Here is a 26,397-nt window from a genome sequence, read left to right as displayed (position 1 = left end):
ATGGAGCTCAAACCTCAGGGTTCTGCACTTGATCAGGCCCCTTTTAAGAGTCTGAGAGTGGCTCTAGATATATATGGACATGGTCACATGATTTATGACATCTGTAGAAATAAGATATTCTAGCTATCACCAACCAGGCCACCTTACTCCCCACTCCAGTTCCCTGTCACACTTCTTCTGGGCCAGGTGGTGTTGGAATGGCCTCAAAGAGTACTCCTATTGTCCCTTGACATCATGACACTATGTCCCAGAGCTTTGAGTATGCATTGGAGTATGAATGTACCTAGCCCTGGAAGTCTGTGAGTAGTGAGGAGAAACAAATTTTGAAAGTATCTGGAAAGTTCTTCCAAATATCAGTTACATAAAATGATAAACGAAAAAAATATCAGTTCTTAACGGAAGCCCGGTCAGAAGTTCTTTACTAGTAAGAGGCATCCTTGCTAATTTAGTATTCTACCATGAATATTTTCTTTTTGATGGGATTATACAAAAGAGAATTTATTAAGATTCCTGTGCTTTCAGACACAAGCCTGTAAATAAAACTACAAATATTAAAGGTGGCTTTGCCAGACACAGGGTTTATGCATCCCAACTATCATCAGACTAAAAATATAACCATGTTTGATCAGTGGTGTTGAATGAAAGATTGAATTATTTTTCCAAGCTCTCTATAGAAATTGAGTTTTGCAAAATTAATATCATAAATGTAAAACATTAATAAATAATTAATTTCTATGGACTTTGTGTGCAATTTGTGGTATTTTTGTGTATCAGTTGTAGATCATACAAAACCCAGATCTTCTCAGGCTGTTCTTAAGCATCTTATGACAATTTGACCAGGGTGACTGTGTCATCAGTTTTGTTTTTCAGCTTTTCATTCTCCTCTCTCCTTCCTTGTTGATACTGGGAAACCCAATAACCTCTTGTTCTCTGAAAACTGCATATAAGGAGATGGGAATATACGTGAATACCTGCATATTGCAATGGGAATCATTCAGAATCAGGCTACTGGGACTCAGAGCACTTTATTAGGGGAAACTGGAGGCTTCACGGCAATAAATGGGGATCCTGAAAGTTGAAGAAATAGGGTCTCACACTGAGGAAGGCCCATGTGGTGAAGGCCGCCATGTTTGAGGTGAAGTCAAGTAGAGAAAAGGAGTAAGGAAATCCTGGGGTTCAGTTTTTGGAGCAGCCAACATTGGAGTGGCAGAAGGTGACCAGTGGAAGCCAATATGGAGCTTTGGTCAGGCACATATGGAGAGAGTCCTGGATTGCAAAGCAAGCCCCAAGATGGCTTCAGCTCCTCCTTATCCTATCAGGAATTTGTGTCTGCAAGACAGCAGATAAAAGGGTGAGATGCTTGGAAATGGAAAAAAGGAGATGTGATCATTTTTACATTTTTTGGCAGGAAGTGAAAACCAAAGTGAGTTAAGTTTGGGGGCCCACAGAGTGATCATGTGTTCCTGATTTGCCCAGCAGAGTCCCAATTTATGTCTGTTTATGTCACAGAGTAATAAAATAATTAATGACAACCCTAAGTGCCTCCAAAGTGTCTTGGTCTGGCCAAGAAAGGACATCAGGTTGCTTTGGCCTTCAGTCATCTTTCAAAGGAAGGGAAGTTGTGACAAGTTTTGATGAGAAGTCAAGACTGTCGTGATTGGGTCCCGAATGACACCCAGTGCTAGACTCTCGTCTGACTTGGTCTGGGACGCTCCTCCACTTCCATCCTCTCTGTATCCCTTCCTCACCTCATATGTGACAATTTCCCTTTGCCTACTGGCTCCTTCCTATCCTTTTTCTCAAATCATCCTTCTACTCACCCTCCCACAAGATGCACCCTTATCTCCTGATGGGAACTGTCGGCCCCAGGCCTGCTGCGGTCTTGGAATGGACCAACACCCAGCTCTCTCAGTGAGGCCCGGTTGAGCATGAAGCCTGAGACCTCTGGGACTTACATATTTTTTTGGCAGACAACCATGCAGATAGCTTCAGTCTGAAAGTTGTTATTGTTCCCTTGGCAACCGCCATAGATGAATTTGGAGCACATCTCAGTTTCTTTATTGAACCACCAGCGTGGGAGAAAGGCCATGCAGGGGCCAGTTTCCTTTGGCATACTGCATACGTCTGCAGGGAGATCACAGAGCAGAGCTGTTTGGATGCTGTCTCCTTGGACAATGTCCACCTCCACCTACCTCTGACCACTGCTCCCCTTGTCCTTACTGAGAAGCATATTTGTCTCAGGATTCTGCTCCCAATTCAGTGTGAACTTTGAGCACTCACTTTAACCTCTCTGGTCCTTGACTTCCTGTACATCCACAGAAATTAATTAAAAAAGATAACTATGGGTAAATGGCAGACAGATCAACAGAGGGAAGCGAACAGAGGGTAGGGAAATGGAAGGGCAAGGAGAGGGACTGGGGTCTGAATTAGAACAAGATATATTCCATGCTTGTATAAGTATATCAAAATGGATTCTACTGGCATGTATAACTAAAAAGAACCAATAAAATAATAATAATAAAAAGATGGGAATATAAAATGCCACCCTGGTCTGGGGTTGTGATTCAGTGGTAGAGCATTTGCCTAGCATGTGTGAGGCACTGTGTTTGATCCTCAGCACCACATAAAAATAAATAAACAAAATAAAGATACTATATCCAAAAAAAAAAAAAAAATACTACCCTGCTCATCTTACAGGGCTGTTGTAAGAAGCAGATGTGACAATACCACATGGACTCTTTTGTTATACCTCCTCAAAATCTGAGCAACTAAGATCTCCATGATTTTGAGAGTGAGGTACGTCTCCTTTTGCTCCCTTTCTATCATTTTCTTAATTCAAGCACTATTTTTTTTTTCTAGAACTGTCAGGAAAGGTTACTGACTGATCTGCCGCACTTCTCTGCTCTACTCCACATTGGTTTCAGAAGAATTGATCCACTGGATCAAGACAAAGTTCTACCCAGAGGGACTCCAGAACCCATTTCCTAGACTGGGCTATAGCTCAGGGGTAGAGTGCCTGCCTTGCCTGCCTGAGGTCCTGGGTTTGATCCCCAGCACTCACCCCTGCAAAAAAAAAAAAAAAAAAAAAAGTCTCTCTCAGAACCCATATTCTCTAAGGTTTTCTAGTGGGTACTGTGTCTTAGGCCATCTCCCTACAGCAGTTCTGAGCAGATCTGGCACAGAGAGGATGTGATAGGAGTATTCACTGTTAAAACGAATGTATCCTGAACTTAAAGAGGCATTTAATAAGCAATTGTTTTGCCCATAGTGCTCTGGGGTACAAATACAGTCCTTAGCAATTCCAGTCTGGACCACATCAAAACAATTTTAGCATTTATTAAAATGTCAGTCATGTTCTTAGCATTTAAAATGTGTTAATATTTAATATTATGTGGCTGTCCCTCTTACTGCTCCTACCATGCAGATGACAAAAGTGAAGCTAGGTAAATAATAAGGGATTCAAATGTAGATGATCCACCACTCTTAGGACCAAGACCGACCCCTGGGCTCCTGGCTAACCCAGCCCCATATTTCTCGTCTCGTCCTCTCAGGCTTCCTCTGCTTTCTGACTTTTTGAGGCCTGAGCATGCTGCTTCCTCACAAAGGATCTCTGCTCATGCTGTTACCTGTACCTGGAAAAGTCTTCCCTCCATTTCTTGCCTACATATTTACCCATCCTTCAGATCATAAACCATGGATCCCTATCCTAGAAAAATCTTTCCAGCCCTTTCTGGCCACAGCAAGCAAGAGAAGTGGGTGACAGAGGTCCCAATAAATATTTGTTGATTGAATAAATGAATGTGTGGTCTTTGATGGACTTCTTCAGAGTCCAATTATATAGGGCAGAGAGGAAAGAGTATAGAGGTCAAAGGTGATCATGGAAAGTCACCTGGATTTGTATAGACAGAGAGGGCTGGGGACAAATGCCAGGAAATACCAGTCATCCTCCCGTCTTACCGTGATCATATAACCTGACGCGATGTTGGCATCTGACAGGACTTTGGTGACTACTTAGCATTTCAGAAGATCATCAAAGAGGAACCTGAAGACCATGTGGTCCAGTACCCATGTGTAACTTATGGAGGGGGAAACTGAAGTCCAGACAGGGAAAACTACATCGCTCACATTACATACAAAACAGGGGCAGAACTGAAATACAGTCCAGGTCTCCCCAGTCCCGCACTGCGGCAATTTGTGTCAAGGAGAAGATGCATCAGGACTGTTCAGGTGCGGAAAGGGGCAGGGAGGGGAGAGGGAGGGCTGCGGTTGTTCAGGGGATCCATAGGTACCTTTTCTGAGGTCTAAACATTTCTTTCCACAGCTGAACATGCAACACTTCATATTCTCTGGGCACTCCCTGTGCCTCGTACACTGGTTCCTCTCTTCGATTTCACATTTTACTCTGATTTTGGGACACGACTCTAGAGAGGAGAAGATATGCTCCCTTGAGTTCTGGAAGTGGGCATCTCTCCCCCTTCCCAGGCCCAGGGCACCTCCGCAGAGTTGAGGAAACTTGATTCCCTTCTCCTGTCCCAGGAGGATAGTAACCCTCAGGTGACTCAGGATTCTCACAACACTAGCCACATTCCCGACCCTGTGACTCATCACCTAATCCCTGAGCCCACTCCCAAGCCTCCTCCCCACCACCTGTAAGGTTCCTGGGAAGAGGACTCTTATGGGCACTGTCTTTGTTGTGCTGGGAGCGCCCTAGGGGGCGCTGTAGCTCCTGCCAATTGAGATCTCCACTTGCGCATCAGAGGGCTGGGCTTTAGAATTCTTACAACCCTTGGTATGGTAGGCACCCTCTCTGAACCTTCCTTTTCTCATTTGCCTAGAGGTCATTCCAAAGACAGATGTAACAAAGTTTGAAAAACCATCGTCAAGCTGCCTGGGACAAAATAATAATGTATTGATGAAGTACTTACTTACTATGCACCTGAACTTTTCTCCTTAATCCTCATTCCAAATACATGGGTAAATCCCATTAATATCACATCTCATAAGCAGGAATTTGAAGTATAGGGAGGCTATGTGAACTCATCTGGGGTCACACAACTATTAAGAGTGGAGTCAGGGCCACATGTGGCCCCTGAGAATTCACTGCCAACCGCAGCTCTTTCAGTGCTCGGTATGTTTACCTACTAATGCGGGAATCTTTATATTTCAATATTACAAGGGACTTTGGGAGACAATACTTTACCACAAAAGCAAGGATCCTTTGCAGGTGGGGGCGTAGGTGTGGGGCAACTTTTTTGGAGCTTCAGTGGGGAAATGTGGAAGTCAGTGGGGATGCTGCTAGGGAGTGTTGTGTCCTCAGGGGAAAGTCCCTCTGGCTATCTAGTTCCTCAAGTCCACTTTATGCCGAGGTCCAGGCAACTCCAAGAAGAACTGCTTGGGATGCAGTGGGTGTGGGGGCGGGGAACTGCCACAGACAGGTTCCTGCCTTCACAGAGGTGTCTTGCTAGAAGGAAGGGGATTGGAAAAAGGACTCCAAATACCTCCCCTCTCTCCTGCCCAGGGTCCAGGCTGAAGTGGGGAAAGCATTCCTCCTCTGTGGTACTCTTCTTTGTCCTTTGTCCCCATCAAGTTCTCTCTCTGCATTAGAGGGACCGTGTCCCCAGTACTTACTGAAAAAGAGCCCCTCCACCAGCCCAGGTTCCTGGACACCCCCCAGGAGGATGAATGGTACCAGGAATGGTAGAAGTCCCAAGAGTCTCATTTTAGGAGGTGCTGGCGTATGGCACCAAGACTAGGTCCTGCTGCTCCCTGAGCTGCCTCTGAGCGATGGCTGCCTGGCACAGTCCGAGAAGCAACTCTGGAGTCAAGCCAGCCATACTCCCTCCCCCAGGTCATCAGTGGGGCCAGCTGGCACCTACAATACCAACCCTGGGGGAAGGGACTTTTGATAGGCTGCTCCTAACACTTGGCAATCCAAGGCTCTCTGTTCCACTGGATGGCGGGGGGCGGGGGGGGGGGCGGGGGGTCGCACTTGCCCAGGGCATTCCAGACACCCCCAGCTGAAGGCAGGAACAACTCCAGAACCTTCCTTTTTCCAGGGATGGTTTGGAGGCCGAGTGTATCCTAGTTCTCCTCTTTCTGATTTTATTCTTCTCTTGGTGCATCGATTTGTGTTTTATTTTTCTGTTTCTCTTTCCTTTCTCTGTCCCTCTTTGTGTTCTTCCCTTGCTCCAGTCCCCTCCCCCTTCCTTTTCAACAACTCCCTTCCACTGTGTGTCTATCTCCCTTCCCTTCTTTCTCCCTCTCTCTTTTCTTGGGTCCATTTTTTTTTCCTCTGTAGTCCTGGGGAGTAAACCCAGGGGTGCTTAACCACTGAGCTACATCCCCAGCCCTTTTCAATTTTTAGTTTGAGGCAGGACCTTGCTGAATTGCCCGAATTGGCCTAGAACAGGCTCCTCCTGCCTCAGCACCCGCTTCCTGCTTACACACCTGCAGTCTCCCACGTTGCTGGGATTACAGGTGTCTGCAGCTGTGCCCACATAACCCCTTTTCTTTAGCCATTGTCAAAGAGTAAAGATATTGCCGTGAGTAAGGGTGGCTAGGAAAGATTAATTCCAAGTTGAACTGAGTCTACAGAGTGTCTGTCTAGGGCAAGCAGGAAAGAATTCTAGAGCTCCCAAGACCTTCTAATATCAGATGCAAATTAGAGTAAGAGATTCAAGAAAGCAATAATAAATGTCAGTTATAGTTTCAGAGCCCACCACAGCAGCAGAGCCTGAAGAATGTTCTACTGCTGGTTCCTGAATTGCTGCATCAATTTAAGTCTTGAAGCATCAGTAGAGAGAGTGAGCGGTGTGTTGCAGTGGGGACTGCTGTTGCCACAACCCAGCATGCTCTCGGCTTACCTTCAGTGTCACCTGCAGCTGCAAGAGACAGTCGGTCCCAGAGAACATTTTTTTCTTAATCCATTTTTTAAATCAAGGTAGGTTTCACATCACATAAAACCAACCATTTCAAGGTGAAGAATCCAGTGGCTTTTATTATAAATTCCTAGAATTGTGTGACCACTCCCTCCATTAATTCCAAGGTGATAAAACATTTTTGTCACTTTAAATTAAAACCCTGGATCCATGAACAGTCCCTCCTTAGTTCCCCCCAGCCCACTCTAACCCCTGGCAACTGCTTCCAATATCTATAGATTTACCTGTTCTGAATACTTTACATAAATGGACTCAACTGTCGTTCTTGGTTTCTGTCCCGTAGTGTGATGTTTTAGAGGTTCATCCACAGTGTAGTGTGTACTGGTGTGGCATTCCTGCTTATTCCCAAATAACAACCAGGGTACACAGAGTTGCCTGTTTCAAAGGGGCAGAGTTCCTACTTCTCTGCTAAGGTTTTTCTCTCTCTAGGAGCTTCCTTAGCTTGCATGTGGAACTATCTGATAGTGAGGGATTCGTTGCCCCAGGTATCCAGTGGGAACCAGTGGATCAACACCTCAGCTTCCACGTCACTGGAGGCAGATGGAGATTTGGAGGCATGTTCTACGTGGTTCACATGATTCCTGGACCCTTGTCTTAAGAGTTTCATCTTTTTTTTTTTTTTTTTTTAAAGAAATGGAGGAGAATAACAATATCCCTGGAGCTCTCAGCTCTCAAGGTTCTGATCGTCCTCACTTGCTCAAATGGTGTTACTGGAAGCTTCAACAATCTCTTATTCTCTGCAAAGTGTAACATGCCAAGCAGATGTGAATTACTCAGCCTCAGAAGCGCAGGATGAAACCAAGCACTTTATTGAAAAAAAATTGGGAGCTGCACAGGGGTAAATAGGAATTTCTGAGAGTTAGAGATGATGGAGGTTAGGCAGAGAGATGGAATCCAAGTGGAAGGTATTATGCATGAAAAGAGGCAGAGATAGAGGAAGAAGAGGCAGATCCTGGGGTTCACTGTTGGGAAGCACTAAGACCTTGCAGCGCCGAGCGTGGAACAGCGAGTCAACCTGGAGCATCGGTCAGGTACATAGAGCCTGGAGCTGGAGCCAAATCCCGGTGGTTGCTCCCAGGTACCCTTATCCATTCAGGAAAGGAAGCCTGTTGAGAATGTAGGTATGAAAAGTAGCAGAGCGTCTTGGGCTTTGAAGCTTGAGGCTATGTTTATACATCTTTTTACAGGAGGAGATTATAAAACTGGGTGTGCATTGGGGAGCTGTTAGTCTCTTTCAAGGAAAAACGAATGAGATAGTTTTGCTGGCAAAGAGCTGCAATGAGAAAACTGATGGCAAGGAACCATTGGTCAGGCAACGTGTCCAGTGCGAGGGAGGCTGCTCCGTGACTTTTCTAGTTGGTCTCTGAAATGGCACCACCGCATCCTCCCTTCAGATTGCCTAAATCCCCTGATGTTTGCTGGCTTTGATTCACCTCCGTGTCCCTTCCCATCCTCGGTTCCCAGAAAGCCCCGACTCCTCTCTGCCAGGTGCCATCTTCCCTCCTGACTGAAGCTGGTTCTGTTGGCACTGGTCTATCAAGGACTTAGCTACCCTGGACTGGATCAATCGATATGCAGACCTCCCAGTATGGCTTTGGTGACAAGGGGAGACTGGGACCCCAAGACTCACATTCTTTGTTGGCAGGTATTTTGGCAGATGCTTTTGGTTTGGAAGTTGTTATTGTTTCCCTGGCAGCCGCCATACACGAAGCTGTAGCAGGTATTGTTTTTCTTACTGTACCACCAGCGACGAAACAAAGCCATGCAGGGACCAGCTTCTTTTGGAAGATTGCATATGTCTGCAGAGAGACCCCAGAGTTGAGAACTCAGAGTGCTCAGCCCAGAACAAAACAGCTGTTATTGTTCTCCTTAGCAATCACCCTGAATGAACAGGAACGTGCTTCCTTTCCCTGTCTCACTGTGCGAGCCCGGCTCTGTGGCTATGCTACATACATTTGCAGGGAGATCCCAGAGCAGGTGTCTGAATCCCTGGAGATAGGATCGTGGCAGATGTAATCAGTTAAGATGATGTCATATTGGAGTAGAGTAGTCCCCTAATCCAATATGAATGGCATCCTTATAAAAAGGGGTAGATCTGGACATAGGCACGTGCACAGGAAGAAGGTCACAGGAACATGAAGGCAGAGATCAGAGTGATGTGTCTACAAACCAGGGGACACCAAAGATGGCCAGGAAATCACCAGAAGTTAATAGAAAGGCATGGAACAGAATTCTTCCCCACAATCCTGAGAAGGAACGGACTCTGCTGGCACATTGGCCTTGGACTTCAAGCCCACAGAACTGTAAGACAACACTTTACTGTTGCTTAAGCCATCAACCCATGCTACTCTGTTTTGGCAACCCTAGCAAAGAACACAGGTCCCAACCAAACTATGAATTCGATGAAGGCAAATCTTCACAGCTAAGCCATTGAGTCTTGTTGGTTTCTACCTTCTAATAGCTCACTTCTCTTCCAGTCCCTTTAACTTAAGCCTCAGCATCTCACACCAGGGCTACTGAATCATCTTAATCCTGACCTCTCCAACTAATCCTTCATGCCAGGGAGAAGGAGCCGATAGATCTGAAGGCCAAGCCAAGGTAAGACCTACCTTGACTTCATGACAAATTCTTCCCATCCCCCGCAAGGCCCTTCATCCTCTGGCTCCAGCTCCTGGCTCTGGCTCTTCCCCTGCCTCAGTATCCCCTTGAGCTACATGCTTAGCAACATTCAGCGTACTCTGCTATCCCACGCCTTTGCACTTCCAAGGCCCACTGTTGCTCTCTCCTGACACTTCTATCCCCTTTAAAACCTTTCTCAGACAACGACTTCTCTGTGAGGTCTCTCCTGACTCCATTCTACATCCCAGGTGCCGGAACCAAGTCTGCATTGCTTCTGTGTCTACCTTTACTGTTCGTTCATATCTTCAGGCTCATTCCTGAGAGTGTGAGTTTCTCTTGAACAGGGACTGAGTCTGATTTCATCTTGGAATTCCAGTTCCTCGCAGGTGGTTTGACACAGTGTAGGACTTTATGGAATGTCGGGGATAAAAATCAAATGTCTCCTGACCTGAACTGAGTACATAATTCCTTGGGCACTTTAGCACTGTGTGCTAACACTTTAAGGACAAAGGAAAGGCCTAATCAGTCTGCTGTTTAGCACTTCCCAGTCAAGAAAGATAAATGATTTAAGTTAGTAGGTATTGGGTGGCTACTATGTGCCAGCCATCGCGCTAAGCACTTCAGGAGCATCCATTTATTTGATCCTCAAAGTAATCTTTGTTATCTGAAGAAATTGAGGCAGAGAGAGGGAAAGTTGTGATTTGCTCAAAATCCGGTTGAACCTGGGGCTCAGATCTTAACTGGGCAGCCCTCTCCTGAAGGCATATGAACAGCTCGCCGTGCATGGTCGAGGCCTGTGCCTCCTGATAGCTTTCAAGCACACCCCATCCCCAGCTACCTCTCTAGCTCAGGCTACCATTTTCTTTCCTCCCGAGTCCCTTTAGCACACTCCATTCCTCCGCTTTCCCTAGCACACCCTGCAGGTGTCACATAAACCAGGGCATGTCACTGTCCTTCCCCAATGCATTTCCTTGGTTCTTAGGATCAAGATGAAACTATAATCTGGCCCACCAGGCCTGAATTGCTTGATCTTTTCACACCTAGGATCTTCTTTCCCTGTGCCATGTTCTTATTCACTTTCTGCTTTTCTGAGCCTTTGTTTGTGCTATTCCCTGTGCCTGAAAAACCCTTCCCTCCTCTTTTTTTGTCTAAAATATTACCCTTCATTCGGATCTTAACCCCAGGTTTGCTTTCCCACAGAAGCTCTTCCTATCCTCCCAGCCCACCATGAGCAGGTTAGATCCTATTATGGGTACTCTGGTTTGCAAATGGTTTAAGTGTGTGCCCCCAAGGGTGCATGTGTTAGAATCTTGGTCACCAAGATGGTGGTGTCGAGAGGGTGGTGATGCCTTTAAAAGGTGAGACCTAGTGATAGGTCCTTGGGTCAATTGCCAGTGTGCCTTGAAGGGACTGCAGTCTCTATTTGGGCCTCTGTTGGCAATGGCGATGTGATTTCTCTCTCTCTCTCTCAGGTGCTCCACATCTGCCATGGGATTCTTGCCAGAGCCTGTGCCATGCTGTTTGGACTCAGCCTCCAACTGTGAATTAAACAGACCTCTTTTATTTATAAAGTTAGCCTGCCTCAGGCATTTCCTTAGAGTGATGCAAAATGGATCAATACAATGAATCTCAGGGGCACTCAGTAAATATTAACTAAATGAATGACTAAAGAATCCTTGATAGTCTTTTGGGGAACCCAGGGAGATGGAGAGGAAAACCCTTCTGGTCTGGAGAAGTCAGCAGATGTTTCCTGGTGCAAAGTTTATATAGGTCAAGAGGCTGTTGTTCAGGAGCAAAAACATAGAAAAGATACGTTGCTTAATTTAAAGATACGTTGTGGCACCCTCCTGTAATCCCAGCAACTTGGGAGGCTGAGGTGGGAGGATTGCAAGTTTGAGGTCAACCTGGGCAACTTAGCAGGACCCTGTCTCAAAATGGGGTGGGGGACTGGAGATGTTTTTTAGAATTTCAGAGGTATTTTAGTGGTCGAGTGCCCTGGGTCCAATACTCAATACTGAGAAGGGAAAAAGAGGAAAGAAAATTCTTAATTTGTTACTTGCAGCAACAAACAGCATTGGTATATATTAGGACAACAAGGACCATCTGAGGACTCAGAAAATCATAAGGGTGAAAAGTGACCAAGAAACCAGCCGATGCAATCCCATTGCTCCACCCATCATTTGTTTGGGGAAACTGAGGCCCAGACGTTACCTGATAGGATCAGGGCATAATTCATGTCATACACCATGTTAGGAGCAGTAACAAACCTCAATCCCAGTTCTCCCATGTCCAGCAATCCCGCCCAGAGACCAGCCCTCCACAAGTCAACCTGGTGGCAGAAGGCGAGGGTGTGCGTGGGGCTGGGCTGTCCCCGGGCTCTGAAGGTTACCTTGTTGGAGGTCTATGCATTTTTTCCCACAGCTGAAGACGCAGCACTTCTTGTTGTACGGGCACTGTCTGTCCCTCGTACACAGGTCCCTCTCTCTGAATTCACATTGCTCTCTGACTCTGGGACATTTTCCTGGGGGAGGAGCGAATTACAAGGGTGAACTTGGAGGGTCCCTGCCCACCCTCTTCCAGATCTGACTCTGGGTGGCCAGGGAGATCTGCTCTCATTCCGGTACCTTCAGGAGTCTCTTCCTCAGGGTGCCCCCTGGGCACCTCCCAGCCCAACCCACACTGCCCCCTACCAGACCACGCCTCATCTCTACCTTCCCACCCTGGCCCCTCATCCCGCTTCCTGTGCCAGTCCCTCGAAGGCAGAATTTCTCAACCACAGGTGACATTTGGGCTGGAGAATTCTTTGTTGGGAGGGGGGTCATCCTGCTAAATGTGACATTTAGCAGTGTCCTTGGCTTCAATTTATTAGGTGCACCCCTCCCCCACTGTAACAATCAAAATGCCTTCAGACATTGCAAATGTCCCCTGTGGGCAAAATTGTCACAAACAGAGGCACAGGTTTCAGCTGATCTGGTTTCTAACTTGCTGAGGAGGCCGGGTTTGCGAGTTCCTCTAGGGGGCGACATTTTACCGTGATTTGTCGCACTCTGGAGTCAGTTTGGGTTTTGAATTCTAACACGGGTCTGCCGCTGACCCTCTCTGAAACTATTCTCTGCATTTTATTTGTAAGATGGTTTTGGCCTTAGGGAGTTTGAGGAAGAAATGAGACCAAGAGTGTAAAGCTCCAATCATAGTAGTAATGGAGGCACAGTTGTGGTAAGTATTTGCCACAAGCCACACACTCGTCCAAGTATTTACAGCGTATCACCTCATTTAATTTCCGCAGCAGCTCTGTGAGGTCAGTTCTACTATTATCCCCATTTTACAGATAAGGAAACCGAAGCATATGAAATTTATATAATTTGCACAAGGTTATATGGCTGTAAGGATTCAACCTCTAAGTATGACTCCAGAATGCTTTTCTCTTTAAAAATCTCTACTCAGAAATCCCCATTTTCTGAGTGTTCAGAAAATGCTAACAATTGTCCTTATTATTTATATATCCGTGGAGTATTAGTGTCTTACATTTAAAGGGACTCCCAGCTATTCTTATTCCAAAGTCAAACCCTCTAGGAATGTAAAGACACTTCATAGGACTACATTGAAAAGAAACAGAAGATTGAGATAGCATTCTGAGAAAAAAATCTATTTTTCTTGTGAGCGAGGGAAGGACCCTCAGTTTGCCCAGGTTTCTATAACCCCTCCCAAAATTGCTAGATCCCATTATCCACCCCACCAACCCCTGCCTCAAGAACTGCCCGGTCTGGGTTCCTGCATTCACAGAAGAGATCTTCTAATTAGCTCCCTCCTCTCCCAACTCAGGACCAGCGCTAAGATGGAGGAAGCATCCCACATCTGAGGGACTGTTCCTGGTTCCTTCCTCCCAGCAAACTTCTCTCTGTCCAGGACAAGAACAGAGGCCCGATACTTACTGGGAAAGAACCAGTCACTTAGACCAGGTCCCTGGATATTCACAAAGAGGATGAATAGTACCAGGATACTCAAAAGTCCAGAAGACTCCATTCTGAAGAGAGGATGGTTCCAGAACGTGCAAATGTCTGACCGTTGGGCCAGCCTATTCCTTCGGTGGCCACTACCTTGGATATGAGAACTGGAGAAAAGCCAGCCACCCCTTTCTTGTCAGGAACACCAAGTTCCCGAGGTCATAAATGGGACTAACTGGCATCGGCAGCCCACAGCTCTGGGGAAAGGGTCTCTTATTGGATGATCCTTAAGCCCTGGGCTGCACGGGGCTGAGCCCTCGGGTCAAGCAGGGGAGTGGGCAGAGCTCCCTCACCCTTTCCCGGCTACCTCAGGAAACTCGGGGAGTGTGCCATGCCCTCCTTCTCATCCACTTTCCCTTGCACACTTGCGCTAACCAGTGTGCCCCTCTGCTCACCTCTGACAGTGTCCCCATTCATCTCTGTGTATCTGTTTCTTCGTGCCTCCCTGTACCTACGTCTAACTCTTGCTCTTTATCTGTGGGTGTCCCCCGGTCTCTGTGTTCCGTTCTCCCTCTCCCACAGCTTCTTCCCACCATCCCCCCCTTCCCTTCTCTTTGGGTCATTCATATTTGACTAAAGCCAAAGAGCAAAGATGTTGCCACAGAGCAGGGTGCTGGGGAGGAATCAGGCTGATTAGAGTCTTCAGATAGCGTGTGTCACAGTGTGTTGCTTTGAGAACAGGAGCTTGCTGGGAGCCTCTGCCATCTGATGCAAACTCCTTGTCATCTGAGGAGAAGCTACAAAATGAACAGAACTTCCTGAGGGACTATAACTGAATGAAGTTCAAGAACACAGCAGCGTTGCTGGATTCTAGCTGAGCTATTGGAGAGAGGGTGCCGGAGAACTCAAGCTGCTTTCCTGAAGCCACAAATTCATCGCCACCCAACCAGGGCGGGCAGGAGGAGAGACACCCTTCAGAGAGTGCATGCTATCAGTAGGGTTCCCTACAGATAGGTTTCTTTCCTGACAATGTGCTGCCCTATCATGCCAACCATTGTTCTCAAAATTCTTTTATGTAACAGAGAAAAGTCAGAAAAAGCCAGCCTTATCGTCAATGAGTAACTGTTATGGTTACAAAATTTAGGATCACAGCAGAGCTCCCCTGGGAATCCCATCCCACCAACTTTGCAGTCTCAAGGAAAATTCCACAAAGAGACTAGGGAATAGAATTTCTAGTGAACAATCAAGAAGTGCTAGGCAGTCCTGTCCCTCTTTTTCTGCCTCTACCAAATTCAGCCCAGGGGAGAGGGAAAACATGGAATATCTGGGCGGCAGGACTCCAAGGGACCACCAGGCTCCATTGCTTTGCGTTATCGTTAGGAATCATAAGGGCCCGAGAAGCGAGGGTGCTGACTGAATGTCATCCAGTACATGAGTGTCAGAGATGAGGCTGAGAGGGAGCTGAGCATGTAAGTTCTTGCCAGAGGCCATTAGGGAATTTCTGATGATGCTGTGGATATAATATTTTATTGTGGACTTGCGGTAAGGAAGAATGTCCAAAGGGAATGAGTGAAATCTTGAGTACAGACAGAGGCTGAAGAATCAGCATCAATACATTTCCAAATGGCTCCCAGGGCCCCAGTTAAGGCTACTTTATTCTCTAAATTTTCTTGAAGATAAGTTAACTCTTTCTGGCGGTTCTATCACATTCTGTCTCATCTAATTTCCGGGCCAACCCATGGGACTCACTTTTTAAGCAGGTAACATGAAATTTGTGTCTTTGAGTTCTGGAATGAATCACGGTTTGGGCCCCTTCTAACATCTACTTTCTTGAAGAGAGCTGGGTAAGGACCCACCTGGGTCTTTTCCTCTCTTCCTTCATCTATTCTCATTTAGGGTCATGGCCCTATCTCTGTCCCAGTTTGACTTCTGCATGAATTCTGACTTCATGCCAAATCCTACTGGCCTCTCCTGCTTTAGCACTGGGTTGATTTCCTGCCAGTGTCTTTCAGTGTTGTTCCAAGTGCCTCTAGTTGAATTGCCGAGTCGCATGCTTATTTCCCCAAAGAAGCTCTGAGGTCCATGAAACAGATCTGTATCTAGAACCTCTTCCTTAGAACATGAAGAGTTACAGAATAAACACTTAGTACATTCTCCTGTATGAGCGAGGTAGGTGAGGAATTGGCAGGTGTGGAGGCAGATATGTGTCCACCAATGGACAGCCTATCATGAATAAGGAGGATATGTTGAGAATTGGTGGGTGTTTGGATAGGTGTGTGGATTGGCAGGTGGATGGAGGAGATCAGTATAGAAATGATGAATATGCATGTTGATGTGTGTCCCCCAGTGGACAGCATATCATGAAGGTGGTTGGACGAGTAGGAAGAGATGAGGGAAGCATGGATAGTCGGGTATGTGAATGCAAGGATTGTGGATGGATGGATGAATAACTGGGTGAAGTGGGTTGGATTGAATATAAGATAGATGGTATATTGATGGAAGCTGTTTGATTGGAAGGTGGGTACTAATCTACTCACCCACCTGCCAATGATGATAAGTATGTTGATGTATATGAAGGAATGTGTGTGTGTGTATATGTGTGTGTGTGTGTGTGTGTGTGTGTGTGTGCATGCTCACTCTAAAAAGAGGAAGAGTGAGGTAAATAATAAGCAGATGGATTAAAGGCTGGACATAAAATGGACAACTACATTGGTAAAAGTAAGATGAGAAAGAAGGGTAAAGGGATGGATATATGGGTGAATAGAGAATTAGGTTGAAAGGTACGTCAACAGAGGAATGGTGAATGGGGATTGGGTACCTAGATGCACAGTGAATAAATGGATTGAATGACGGGTGGGTAGATGGGTAGGTGGTGACATGATTATTGGAGAGTGAACATTAACCAAATTTAATGATGTGAAAATCATTATCTAGAGATTAATTTATATTACTCTAAAATAATACATTTTAAAATACAGAGAAATGCATCAATTTTAGGAAGATACAAAAGACTCGAATTCACAGAGGAGAAGGTAGAGAACCTGCACAAATTGTAAGGTGAAATATTTAAGAATTACTAAAATAGAAGAAACCTGATCTAGATGCTTTGGAGTGGAATATTGGCTACAGACTTCAAACAGAGAATTTATATATTATCAAAAAGTTTCAGATTACAGAAAAAGTATGTAAGTTTCCCACAGTTTTCTATCCAAATTTCTACATTTTTTTTTTGTTTTTCAGCAAATATAATCTGTAATAAACATCATAGGTCAAGTTTCTACAATTTTTTATTCGTGCATTATAATTATAAATAATAGTTGTATTCATGGTGACAGTCATACATGTACATGACATAATTTAATTCCCCAGTACCTCCCCTTTCCCTACCTCCCTTGATCCCCTTCCTCTAACTCAACTGATTTCCCTTCTATTTTAAAACATTGGTATATAATAATTATGCAGAAAAGTGGGATTCATTGTGATTGATATATTTGTACGTACACATAGCATAATTTGGTCCATTTAATTCCCTACTTCAGCCCCTTTCTTCTTCCTCTCCCTTCCCCTGGTCCCCTTTATTCTACTGGTCTTGCTTCTGCTTTTGTGAAATCCATTTTTACTCTTTCTTTTTTTTCTTTCTAGCTTCTGCATATAAGAGAAAACATTCAACCCTGACTTTTTGAGTCTGACTCTTTTCACTTATCATAATGTCCTCCAGTTCCATCCATTTACCAGCAAATGACACCATTCCATTCTTCTTTGTGGCCGTGTAAAACCCAATTTTGTATATATACCACATTTTCTTAATCCATTCATCTGCTGATGGACACCTGGCTGATTCCATAACTTGGCTATTGTGAATTTTTCTGCTGTAAACTTTGATGTGCATGTATGGCTATTGTATCTTGATCTGAATTCTTTTGGATAAATAGTAAGGAGTGGGGTATCTGGGTCACGTGGTGTTTCCACTCTGAGTCTTTTGAGGAATCTCGATACTGATATATATCCTCAGGGATTGTACTAATTGTACTAATTTGCAATCCTGCCAAAAATGTATAAGTGTTCCCTTGCGTCCTTACCAGTGTTTTTTATTATTTGTATTTCTTACCTCTCTAATTAGGATGAGAAGAAATCTCCGTGTAGTTTTGATTTGCATTTTTCTGATCACTAAGTATGTTGAACATTTTTTCATGTATTTGTTGGCAATTTCTATTTTGTCTTTTGGGAAATGTCTGTTTAGTACCTTTGCCCATTTGTTGATTGGATTATTTGGTTTCTTTTTTTGTGTGTGTTGAGTTATGTTCTTGATACATTCTATTAACCTCTGTCTAAAGACTAGCTGGCAAAGATTTCCTCCCATTCTATAGGCTTTTTCTTCTTACTCTTATTTTCTGTGCTGCGCAGAAGATTTTTCATTTGATGCCCTCCCACTTAATGATTCTTGGCTTTATTTCTTGAGCTTATTAAGTCTTATTAAGGAAGCTAATTCCTATACCTATATGTTTGAGTGTTGATTCTATATTTTCTTCTAGTTGCAAAGTTTCTGGCCTAAGCCCTGGATCTTTGATCCACTTTGATTTTTGCCTGTGCAAGTTTTTTTGAAAGTACCATGACCTGAACAGTAACAAACACACACACAAACAAGCACTTATTTTTATTTTGACTAGAGATGTGAAAATTTTAAATGCGCTCTTTGCCAAAAGAGCCACAGTAAACAACTGCAAATATATTAGCAATATGATTAAAGTTAGTGCAAGATGGTTCAACATACAACAACTTAATAAGGTGTTATGCCAACAAATTATAAGAGAAAAATCGTTATATGATTGAATGCTTAAAAGGTATTTGATAAAATTCAGATCGTGTCCTTTCCAGTAGCAACTGAAATAGAGAAGAAAAAATCTTAAAAGGGGAATTAAGTGCCATAGACCTATTTATCACATTTTTTATATAGCAGGAGCCATTGACTTTAAAATAAGGAGATAGACGCAATTGCCTTTATTTTCCTTTTTTGTCTTTTTGACAGTGGGGATTGATCCCAGAATCTTGCATGTGCTAAGCACGTGGTCTGCCACGCAGCTGCACCTCAGGCCCTCGCTGCCTCTATTTTCAACATTATTTCAGAGATTCGACACAATATAAGACAACAAAACAAAATCATGGAGAAAAGAAGAGCCAAATTTATCATCATTTTCCAATGACATGATTCTATACAAAATGATTACATATAAAACTCCTACATGATATGATATATAATAACCCTATTAATACTGTTGTACTTATGACAAGGTAGGTGGCCCAAGATGAGTAAAACAGCTCTTTATTCTGCTTATTCATAATTAATATTTGGAGGAGAATATTTCCCACTTACTTTTCATTTTTTGGGTTCCAAGCACATCAGTCCACAGCGAGAGCAGCACTTCTCCCCCGCTGGACAATCGCTGTCCTGCAGGCACCTGGGTTTATTAATCCTGCCACACGTCTGAGGCTTAGGTGGGCAAAAACCTGGTTTGACTTCACGGGGTAAAATAAGACACTTGACCTTCAAATACTCCATCATAATTAGACACAAATTTGGGGACTCTTGGGAAACCCATGAAGGATTTTGTTCTGATCAAGCCCCTTCCCTTTCCACAACTGAGAAGAGGAGGCACTCCCTTGGCTAAAAACTTGAGGAGCATCATCTCAGGCTTGTGCAACCTGAGAAGATTCCTGTACCCCCTTCAGAATTAATGGGTTTGGGTGGATCCAGAACATCCTTGTCTTATAAATGATAGGAATTGAGGATCATCTAGGGGAAGTGAGATGACCAAGTCATGCAGACAGCACCTCGAAAAGTTGAAGTCAGTTGAAAAGCCTTTCACTCTTGCTACCCCACGGTGGGTACCTCCGGACACTACCAATCCCTGGGTCTACAGGGGGAAATTGGTACCTCCAGCCTTTGAAGCTGGAGAGTTGGCTTCTACTCCCAAAGCATTTGCCACCAGTTTTCCCCCAGCCCCTCTTCCAGGATGTGACTTATCAGGAATATACCTAGTGGTTAAGAATTTGTATGTATGTGAATCCAGGGACAGTGTCACTTTGCAGGTCATGGAAGAATGAGATTCCTAACAAATGTTTTCTTGGGGAAGAATAGAGAGTGACAACCATGTGTGGTCATGGCTTTGAAGAAGAGCACAATAATGTCCAGGGGTCAGGAGGTCAACATGAGAGCCACTGAAAGGTGAAAGCTCTTCAAATACCTCCAGGGTCAATCCCAGGGGCATCTGAGGTTCAAGAGACCCTGTTTCATGGGCTACCATCGCGTTCTTGACCCGCGCTCAGTAGACTTTGAGAGGTGTCCCCCGGGCCTTACCTGTCCAGAGGTGTCCCCCGGGCCTTACCTTTCCAGGCACTGGCGCAAACAAAGCCACACCTGGAGTCACAGCATTTTTCCTTCTCAAGGCAATCCATGTCACTCTTACACGGCTCTGGACACTCCATGCGAGAGGTGTAAGGGAAGAGCGGACACTGCCCTTCCTTGACTGAAATAGGAGTAGATGTGAGCTCCGGCAGGTCCCTTCCCATCCCGCCACCCTTCAAACTGCTTGTCCTTCCTGTCCAAACTAGCATCTCTGCAACTCGGGTCACTTTACCCTGTCCGTCCCCTCACCACATCCTGGAATGTGGTAGAAAGAAGACTGAGCTTGGCATCTGAAGCCCAACATAAAGTCTCAGTCCTGTCACTAAATAAGTGACAGCACCCTTCTCTATAAAAGAGGGGTAATTATGTCAAGTTCACACAAATCAAGATTAGCCAGTTTAAGGGATTTGGCTTTATTTTGAATGAAGTGGGGACGACTGTAGTGTCCTCGACGGTGACGGGATCTGGCTTGTGTTTTGGAAGGACCGTTGGGGCTGTCGTGCGGACAATAGGTTACAGAAAGGTCAGCACAGAGGTCGAGAGGCCTTTTGGTAGGCTATTGTAATGACCCGGTTGAGAAGACGGCAGCTTGTCAGGGTAGCAGCCGCTCTCAGATTCGGGCCGTAGATACTACTTTGTAGGTCATCGGGACATAGATGGTATTTAAATCGATTCTTTAGGATTTTATATGGGTGTCCTGTTGTTCTCAGCTGGCTGCAAATTCTATGGTGGGGATTTTTCTTTTTCTTTTCCTTCTATCTCAGGTCAGATGGACAATAATGTGTTCAACTCTTAGAAGTACAAGTCACCTCTGAGTGCAGACCTAAATTTCCCATAAACCAGCCCAAGCCCATTCCCATGGCCTCTTCCTGCTGCTCTGGGGAGAAAAGACCAAGCTCCTGTTCATAGTACCATGGCTCCTTGGAGCCTCCCACACAAGGAAGCATTTGGTTCTAAATTCATCAAGACAGACTCCAAGACTTCATTGGTCATTCAGGCACACGGGGCCTGAGGAGTTAAAATTACTCTGCTCCTGACGGAACATGGGTGCTTAGGCAACTAACTTGACCTCTCTGGTTCTGTTCCTCATCTGGGTTGGTGGTGATGGTATTTTCCTCAGCCTGTCTCACAGAATCTGAGGTTGGAATTCTAGTCCTGCCTTGTAAACCACATAAGGCTGCATCTTGATGAATGATCACCATCTCTCTTAATGGGTACCAATTAGTGAGTCCATGCCACTGGACAAGCCACCATGTCAAGTTTTGGTGTCTTTGATCACACGTCATCCTGCCAGAAATTTGGTGAGGTGTTTGCTACTATTTCAATTTCATAGAGGAGAAAACTGAAACTCAAACAGGCCAAAAACCTTGCAGTAAGTGGGAAAAGCAGGGTTTTATTCCAGGTCATTCACTGCATAAATTTGGTAGGACTCTGCCTCCCAACATTACTAGTGATGATTATTCTACCAAAGGGTAAACCCATAGCTCTCACCTGCACCTCGCCCTATTCTCCACCTTCAGTGTCTATACTTACTTCTTGGGATTCCAGACTGGCCTATCTATGCCTCACCTCAGGTGGTGCTTAAATAGATTGATGTGATGAAGAAATATCTTTCTCCAAGGCCTGACTTTCAGGTCCCATGAGCCAAAATTTGTGAGCTTTATGTGGACTATGTCATTTCTAGGTTCCACTCCATTAGATGAATACTATTATTATCCCCATTTTATAGACAAGAAAATAGGTTCATAAAGGCAGACAATTGGCCCAAGACCTCCCAGCCAGTAAGTGACAGAGCTATGGCTTAAGCCAAGGTAATTTAAGCTACAACCATGCTGGCAATCTGTTTCTGTGGAAACTAGCCCTCACACTGCCAGGGATCTGGGTCTCACCAATGAACTTGCAGGCCTTCATGCAATCACTCCGGCTGAGGAAGTTGTTGGAGTTCCCACGGCAGCCACTGTACGTAAAGGCTCTACAGCTATGTTGTTTGAAGTCATAATACCAGCGCTGCACTTCAGTGAGGCAGTTTCCTCTTTTAAAGGGTAGCATGCAGGGTTCTGAGGTCAGGAAGAAAAGAGGGAAGAACATAAAAGAGAGATAAAAGGAAGGGATAAGATCCCCAGACGGTCATAGTTCATGGTGTTGTCAACCAAGTCATAGAAAAAGTCACGGTCAAGGAAACATAGGTTCTAGTCCCAGCTCCACTACTAATACTTTCCACTGAGTAGGGGCTCTGCACATCACTTCTTTCTTGCAAAGGCGATTCCGAAGGGCATATAAAGATACTTTGGAACTGATCTTTCTTCTCCACTGCTTTGAGCTTCCAGAGGGCAAGACCTGTTCAGCAACTATATCCAAAGTGCCTAACAAACTGCCTGATACATAGGAAGGAAAAACAGTCCCTGATGTTGGAAAACTAACTTATGCTGCTAAGCTGTTGTGTTCCCCTGTTGACATAAAACATCTCACGGGACCAGATGAGGCCACTCTAAGACCATGATAAAGTGAGACAGAAAGCAAGATAGCTGTGAAACTGACAAAATACCAAACACCTCCCTCTTCCACCTAACATGAGTGACTTGGGTTTCTCTGCCGGTTAGAGTCTTCTCCTCACTCTGTCTGCTCCCTCTGTGGATAATATTCGCTGAGGACTCAGCCATAGCTTTGCCCCCACTTTCCAATAGTACTTAATCTAAAGCCCTCCCCCAAATCACCCAAAGACCAAATCCTGTAATACATTCTAACAGTTGCTTACTGAAATGCCACATGGTCTCTCTCACTGTAATGAGTAATAAACCCAACTTGTTTAGCTCCAGGTATGTTCCTGGGAGTCTTGGCCAAAGGGTACTGACCATAAATACCATTTGAATGAATGAATGAATCTCTGCAAAAAGTACACACTCTTATACATACAAGATGGCATAGGAATACTTAAGAGTTATCAGAAAACCTCCTTGAAAAGACCAAGAGCCTGAAAAGAGCACCAGCATCTAAGTTAACTGAGGTTTGATTTTTGTTACAAGGCCAACAAGAGTTTCTCAGCACCTAGTGAGCACACCAAGTATTAATTATGAAAGATGAATGTTGAACCAGAGAAGATGAACATCCATATTATCTAGTTGACGGCCACCATGTCTAATGTCTAGACATGATTTGAACTTGAGGGCGAGAGTTAAATTGGAGAGTGAGAAAAGTACAAACTCAGGCCTCTTTATCTTGCCATCCAAGGGAATTATTCAGCCAGTCTGAACGGAGTAAGACGTGGGGGACCCAGAAGTCACCTCTGCCTCAGCCTGGATGCCACTACCTTCATAAGGATCCATGCACTTCTTCTCGCAGGCAAAAGTGCAGCACTTCAGGTAGTCTTCGCAGTTGAAATCCATTCTGCATGAGCCCGGAATGGTGGTGTTACAGAGGAGCCTGTCTTTGGGGCACACTCCAGGTTTTGCTGCAAGAAAAAATTGTCCAAATTCACATTCCTGGAGAATCTCTTCTACCATGGCAAAGGCAATTAATGAAAATCTCTCAGTCCTCTACCTTCAATTCCCAGTTCTCGTTTCGCTTATATATAAGGTTCCATGGCTATCTCTCACCCTCTTGGCCCATTTAGATGGAGCTGAATCAGGTAGAACTGAAGGAAAAGCATCTCAGATTCCAAAAGCAGGAAATTGGTAAGGACAAGGGCCCTTGCCTTCAATTGAAGAGCTCCCTACTCTTTTTGAAACCTGATATATATATATATTTCTTTTTGAGATGCTGGGGATTGAACCCAGGGCCTTATGCTTGCAAGGCAAGCACTCTACCAACTGAGCTATATCCCCAGTCCCAAAACCTGTTACTTTAAGGCTTAATTCCTCTGTCTCCAGCATCTTAGGCAATAGAGGAAATTAGTAAAGAGTAGTGAACACATCATGGAAATAGGTGTCAGGAGTCCTCATGTTGGTCCCTTGACTTCTTGTGAACTCAAGACCAATCTGCGTTCGATGGTGCGAATTCTGAGTTACCTCCACGAGGGGAAGAAATGGTGGAGGGGGAGGAGCACCACTGGCAGACTGATCTCGCTGGGCAGCCTGGTTCCAACACTAAGCAGCTGAAAGCGTCTTCCTTTGTCTGATTCATAAATGTCCTATCTGCAAAATGGGAATGGCAATCCCTACTGTGCAGATCATTTATAGGAATTAAATAGGATGATGTTCATAATACACTGATCACAGTGCCTAGTAAGAGTTCTGCAGAAGTGTGGTTGCTTACTCTCTTCTTAGGGATAAGTGTGCATCCTGATTTAAGTGCTTGCAAGAGGCAGATTCCCACAGTTGCTTCCCTAAGATTCCTGTCCTCTGGTTACTGAATCAAACCCTAATCCAGGCACTGCTGTGGAGGGATTTTGCATGTGTAGTTTGTAATGTAAAGCTGCTCCCCTGCCCATCAGGTGCAGTAATTTTCCCCGCCTCCCAACCACTTGTCAATCTGTGAACATCCTGGCTAGCTATTGGTTCATCAGTCAGTTTGCAAGTATCCTTCTCTGATATTGGTCCTCTGCTAGCCCGGCGGAATTCAACTGTTTTACTGTAGCTTCCCCGCCATCTTTTTCCATTCTTCTTCTGTCTGTCTTACACACTTTTCTCTATCCTCTTGGCTTTCCACTCTCTCTAGTGCATGCCCTTTTCTTTTCCTTTCTCTTTTCCTCTCATTTTCTTCTTACCCTGCAGGGAGACACTGTTTGCTTAATAAATTCCCTTATGTGATTTCTTGTGTCCAGCGTGGTTTTCATGGGATTTCTTACATAGTTGAAGTTCAACGTTAGTTAACCCTAAGAGATTATCCAAGTGGGTCAGACCCAGTCAGTTGGGTCCTTTAAAAGAGGAATGTTTTGGTTGGTAGTGAAAAGGTCATAGAGATTAAAACTGTGAGGAGGATCCATCATGATTGGTAGCTCTGAACTTGGTAGAGGTCCAATGCCAATAAGCGAAGTGGCCTCTAGAAGTTGACAACCAGTAAGGACATAGGAGCCTCCATCCTAAAATTGTAAGAAAAGGGTTGTGCTGACAATTGGTGAACCTGGGGAGAGGACCCTGAGTCCCAAATGAGAACTGCAGCCCTTTCTGACACTTTGATCTCAGTCTGATGAGAATCAGAGCAGAAAACCCAGATGTGCCAGGCCAGACTTCTGACCTCCAGGTGTCTTCTGCAGCAATAGAGAGCTACTTCAGTGCCCCAGTGCTATATATTGAGCATTTCTCCAGTGGAATCTAATCAGAGAGATATGGTCTTTTTAGATAGCACTGAATCTTGCAGTTACAGAAGTTTAGAATTCAAAGGACCATATTTGTCATTAATACCACCCTCTTGATTTCATAGGCTTAAATAAAATTCGGGACTCACCTCAGAAGTCCCACATCTTCCCCAAGGACTGGCCACTGAAAATTTTAGTACAGCTATACTTCTTACCTTTCACATCTCTCTAAATGTATTCTCCAAGGATGGTTCAAAGCTAAGAAGAGTATATGGTTCCCAATCTGGAGTGTACCTCAAAATTATCTATGCATCTTTCAGTAAATAAGGACTCTGGACTGAATCAGAATCTCTAGAAAGTAAGACCTACTGATCCCAATTTTAAACCCCACCCCTGGGTGATCCTGAGGCAGGCTGGTGGGCACTGTGGAATAAGCTACCACTTGGGGGCCATTGCTGAAGTTTTGGGCACAGAAAAAGTTTGGTAAATTAAATATGAATACCTCAAAGGGGTAAAGAGAAACAGAAAGGGAAGCTTGGGATTATGAAGTGAGACCACACATCTCACTAGGGTTGATTTTCCTGCTTCCAGCAGCCATTTAAACTTTTGTTTGGGTTTCAGGCATTGAGATCCTCTCCTGATATTAGCTGGAGTGCTTACTTAGAATAGAACCCCCTTCCTCCCTGGCCAGCTCATCTTAGCCACTTACCCTGTGTGTACAGCCTCCTTCCTGATACACCCCAGGGGTTCTTCTGCATTTGTTGGAGATGCTCCCCAGAGTTCTGCTCCCATGACATTACTAGAATGTACTTCCTGGGTGATCACATCCACTTCCACAGTCCTGTCTGATGCCCATCTCTCACTCCAGATCCATCCTCTATTCCAAGATAGAGTTCCTTCTTTTCAACTGCCTGGGAAAAATTATTGGGGCAGACTCATGGGTAACTGTTCTAACATGTTTAAAACAGAACTAGGTGTCTTTCCTGACACTGGAAGAGTAGCACCTCCCTACTCTGTTCCCCATCTTGATATCGGCATCAATAGTTGTTGTCAGAATCTAGACACTTGTTCCTCCTCCATCATCCCCGCATCCTGTCCATCGTGGATTTTAGCCAATTTTGGCTCCTCAGTCTCCTTAAAACCAACCTTCTCTCCTCTTTATTGTACCTGGCTTCATTGTCTCTTCCCGAAGACTGCAACAGTGTCCTCACTGGTCCTTTCCTGTCAAGTTCACTCATAAATTAAAAAAACAAAAACAAA

The 26,397-nt window shown here is 44.8% G+C and overlaps 3 protein-coding genes across 3 annotated transcripts; all 3 read right to left on the bottom strand.

Annotated features, from left to right (window-relative positions):
• Window positions 1-1,023: 1,023 nt before the first annotated feature.
• LOC124977518 (WAP four-disulfide core domain protein 6A-like) lies at window positions 1,024-5,764 on the bottom strand. Its single transcript, XM_047541126.1, has 4 exons — window positions 5,629-5,764; window positions 4,290-4,421; window positions 1,956-2,124; window positions 1,024-1,329 (listed from the first exon to the last, which is right to left on the bottom strand). Exons 1-4 carry the CDS (start codon window positions 5,717-5,719, stop codon window positions 1,308-1,310), a joined length of 414 nt encoding a protein of 137 aa, XP_047397082.1. The 5' UTR covers window positions 5,720-5,764; the 3' UTR covers window positions 1,024-1,307.
• A 1,982-nt stretch (window positions 5,765-7,746) lies between these two features.
• Eppin (epididymal peptidase inhibitor) lies at window positions 7,747-13,631 on the bottom strand. Its single transcript, XM_047541127.1, has 4 exons — window positions 13,490-13,631; window positions 11,947-12,078; window positions 8,569-8,737; window positions 7,747-8,044 (listed from the first exon to the last, which is right to left on the bottom strand). The coding sequence occupies exons 1-4, from the start codon at window positions 13,578-13,580 to the stop codon at window positions 8,023-8,025; spliced, it is 414 nt and encodes a 137-aa protein (XP_047397083.1). The 5' UTR covers window positions 13,581-13,631; the 3' UTR covers window positions 7,747-8,022.
• A 4,624-nt stretch (window positions 13,632-18,255) lies between these two features.
• Wfdc8 (WAP four-disulfide core domain 8) lies at window positions 18,256-25,979 on the bottom strand. The gene is made up of 6 exons (XM_047542288.1): window positions 25,847-25,979; window positions 23,212-23,352; window positions 21,794-21,961; window positions 19,885-20,025; window positions 18,873-19,015; window positions 18,256-18,382 (listed from the first exon to the last, which is right to left on the bottom strand). The coding sequence occupies exons 1-5, from the start codon at window positions 25,932-25,934 to the stop codon at window positions 18,876-18,878; spliced, it is 678 nt and encodes a 225-aa protein (XP_047398244.1). The 5' UTR covers window positions 25,935-25,979; the 3' UTR covers window positions 18,256-18,382; window positions 18,873-18,875.
• Window positions 25,980-26,397: the final 418 nt, after the last annotated feature.

The sequence above is a fragment of the Sciurus carolinensis genome, chromosome 2 (genome assembly GCF_902686445.1).
Source record: "Sciurus carolinensis chromosome 2, mSciCar1.2, whole genome shotgun sequence".
In the NCBI taxonomy this organism is placed as follows: Eukaryota; Metazoa; Chordata; class Mammalia; order Rodentia; family Sciuridae; genus Sciurus; species Sciurus carolinensis.
This window is presented reverse-complemented; position numbering and strand designations above follow the sequence as displayed.

Bases quoted from the DNA above. Each gene is read 5' to 3' on its own strand.
- LOC124977518 (XM_047541126.1), bottom strand. From the start codon at position 5,719: ATGAGACTCTTGGGACTTCTACCATTCCTGGTACCATTCATCCTCCTG. The intron at 4,422-5,628 runs GTAAGTACTGGG...TCTCCTCTCTAG, and splicing joins GGTGGAGGGGCTCTTTTTCA to AGTCGTGTCCCAAAATCAGA. The intron at 2,125-4,289 runs GTACCTATGGAT...ATCTCCCTGCAG, and splicing joins ATGTTTAGACCTCAGAAAAG to ACGTATGCAGTATGCCAAAG.
- Eppin (XM_047541127.1), bottom strand. From the start codon at position 13,580: ATGGAGTCTTCTGGACTTTTGAGTATCCTGGTACTATTCATCCTCTTT. The intron at 12,079-13,489 runs GTAAGTATCGGG...CTCCTCCCCCAG, and splicing joins AAGTGACTGGTTCTTTCCCA to GAAAATGTCCCAGAGTCAGA. The intron at 8,738-11,946 runs GTAACCTTCAGA...GTCTCTCTGCAG, and splicing joins ATGCATAGACCTCCAACAAG to ACATATGCAATCTTCCAAAA.
- Wfdc8 (XM_047542288.1), bottom strand. From the start codon at position 25,934: ATGTCATGGGAGCAGAACTCTGGGGAGCATCTCCAACAAATGCAGAAG. The intron at 21,962-23,211 runs GTAGTGGCATCC...TCCTGACCTCAG, and splicing joins GTGCATGGATCCTTATGAAG to AACCCTGCATGCTACCCTTT. The intron at 20,026-21,793 runs GTGAGACCCAGA...CTCCTATTTCAG, and splicing joins GAAGGCCTGCAAGTTCATTG to TCAAGGAAGGGCAGTGTCCG.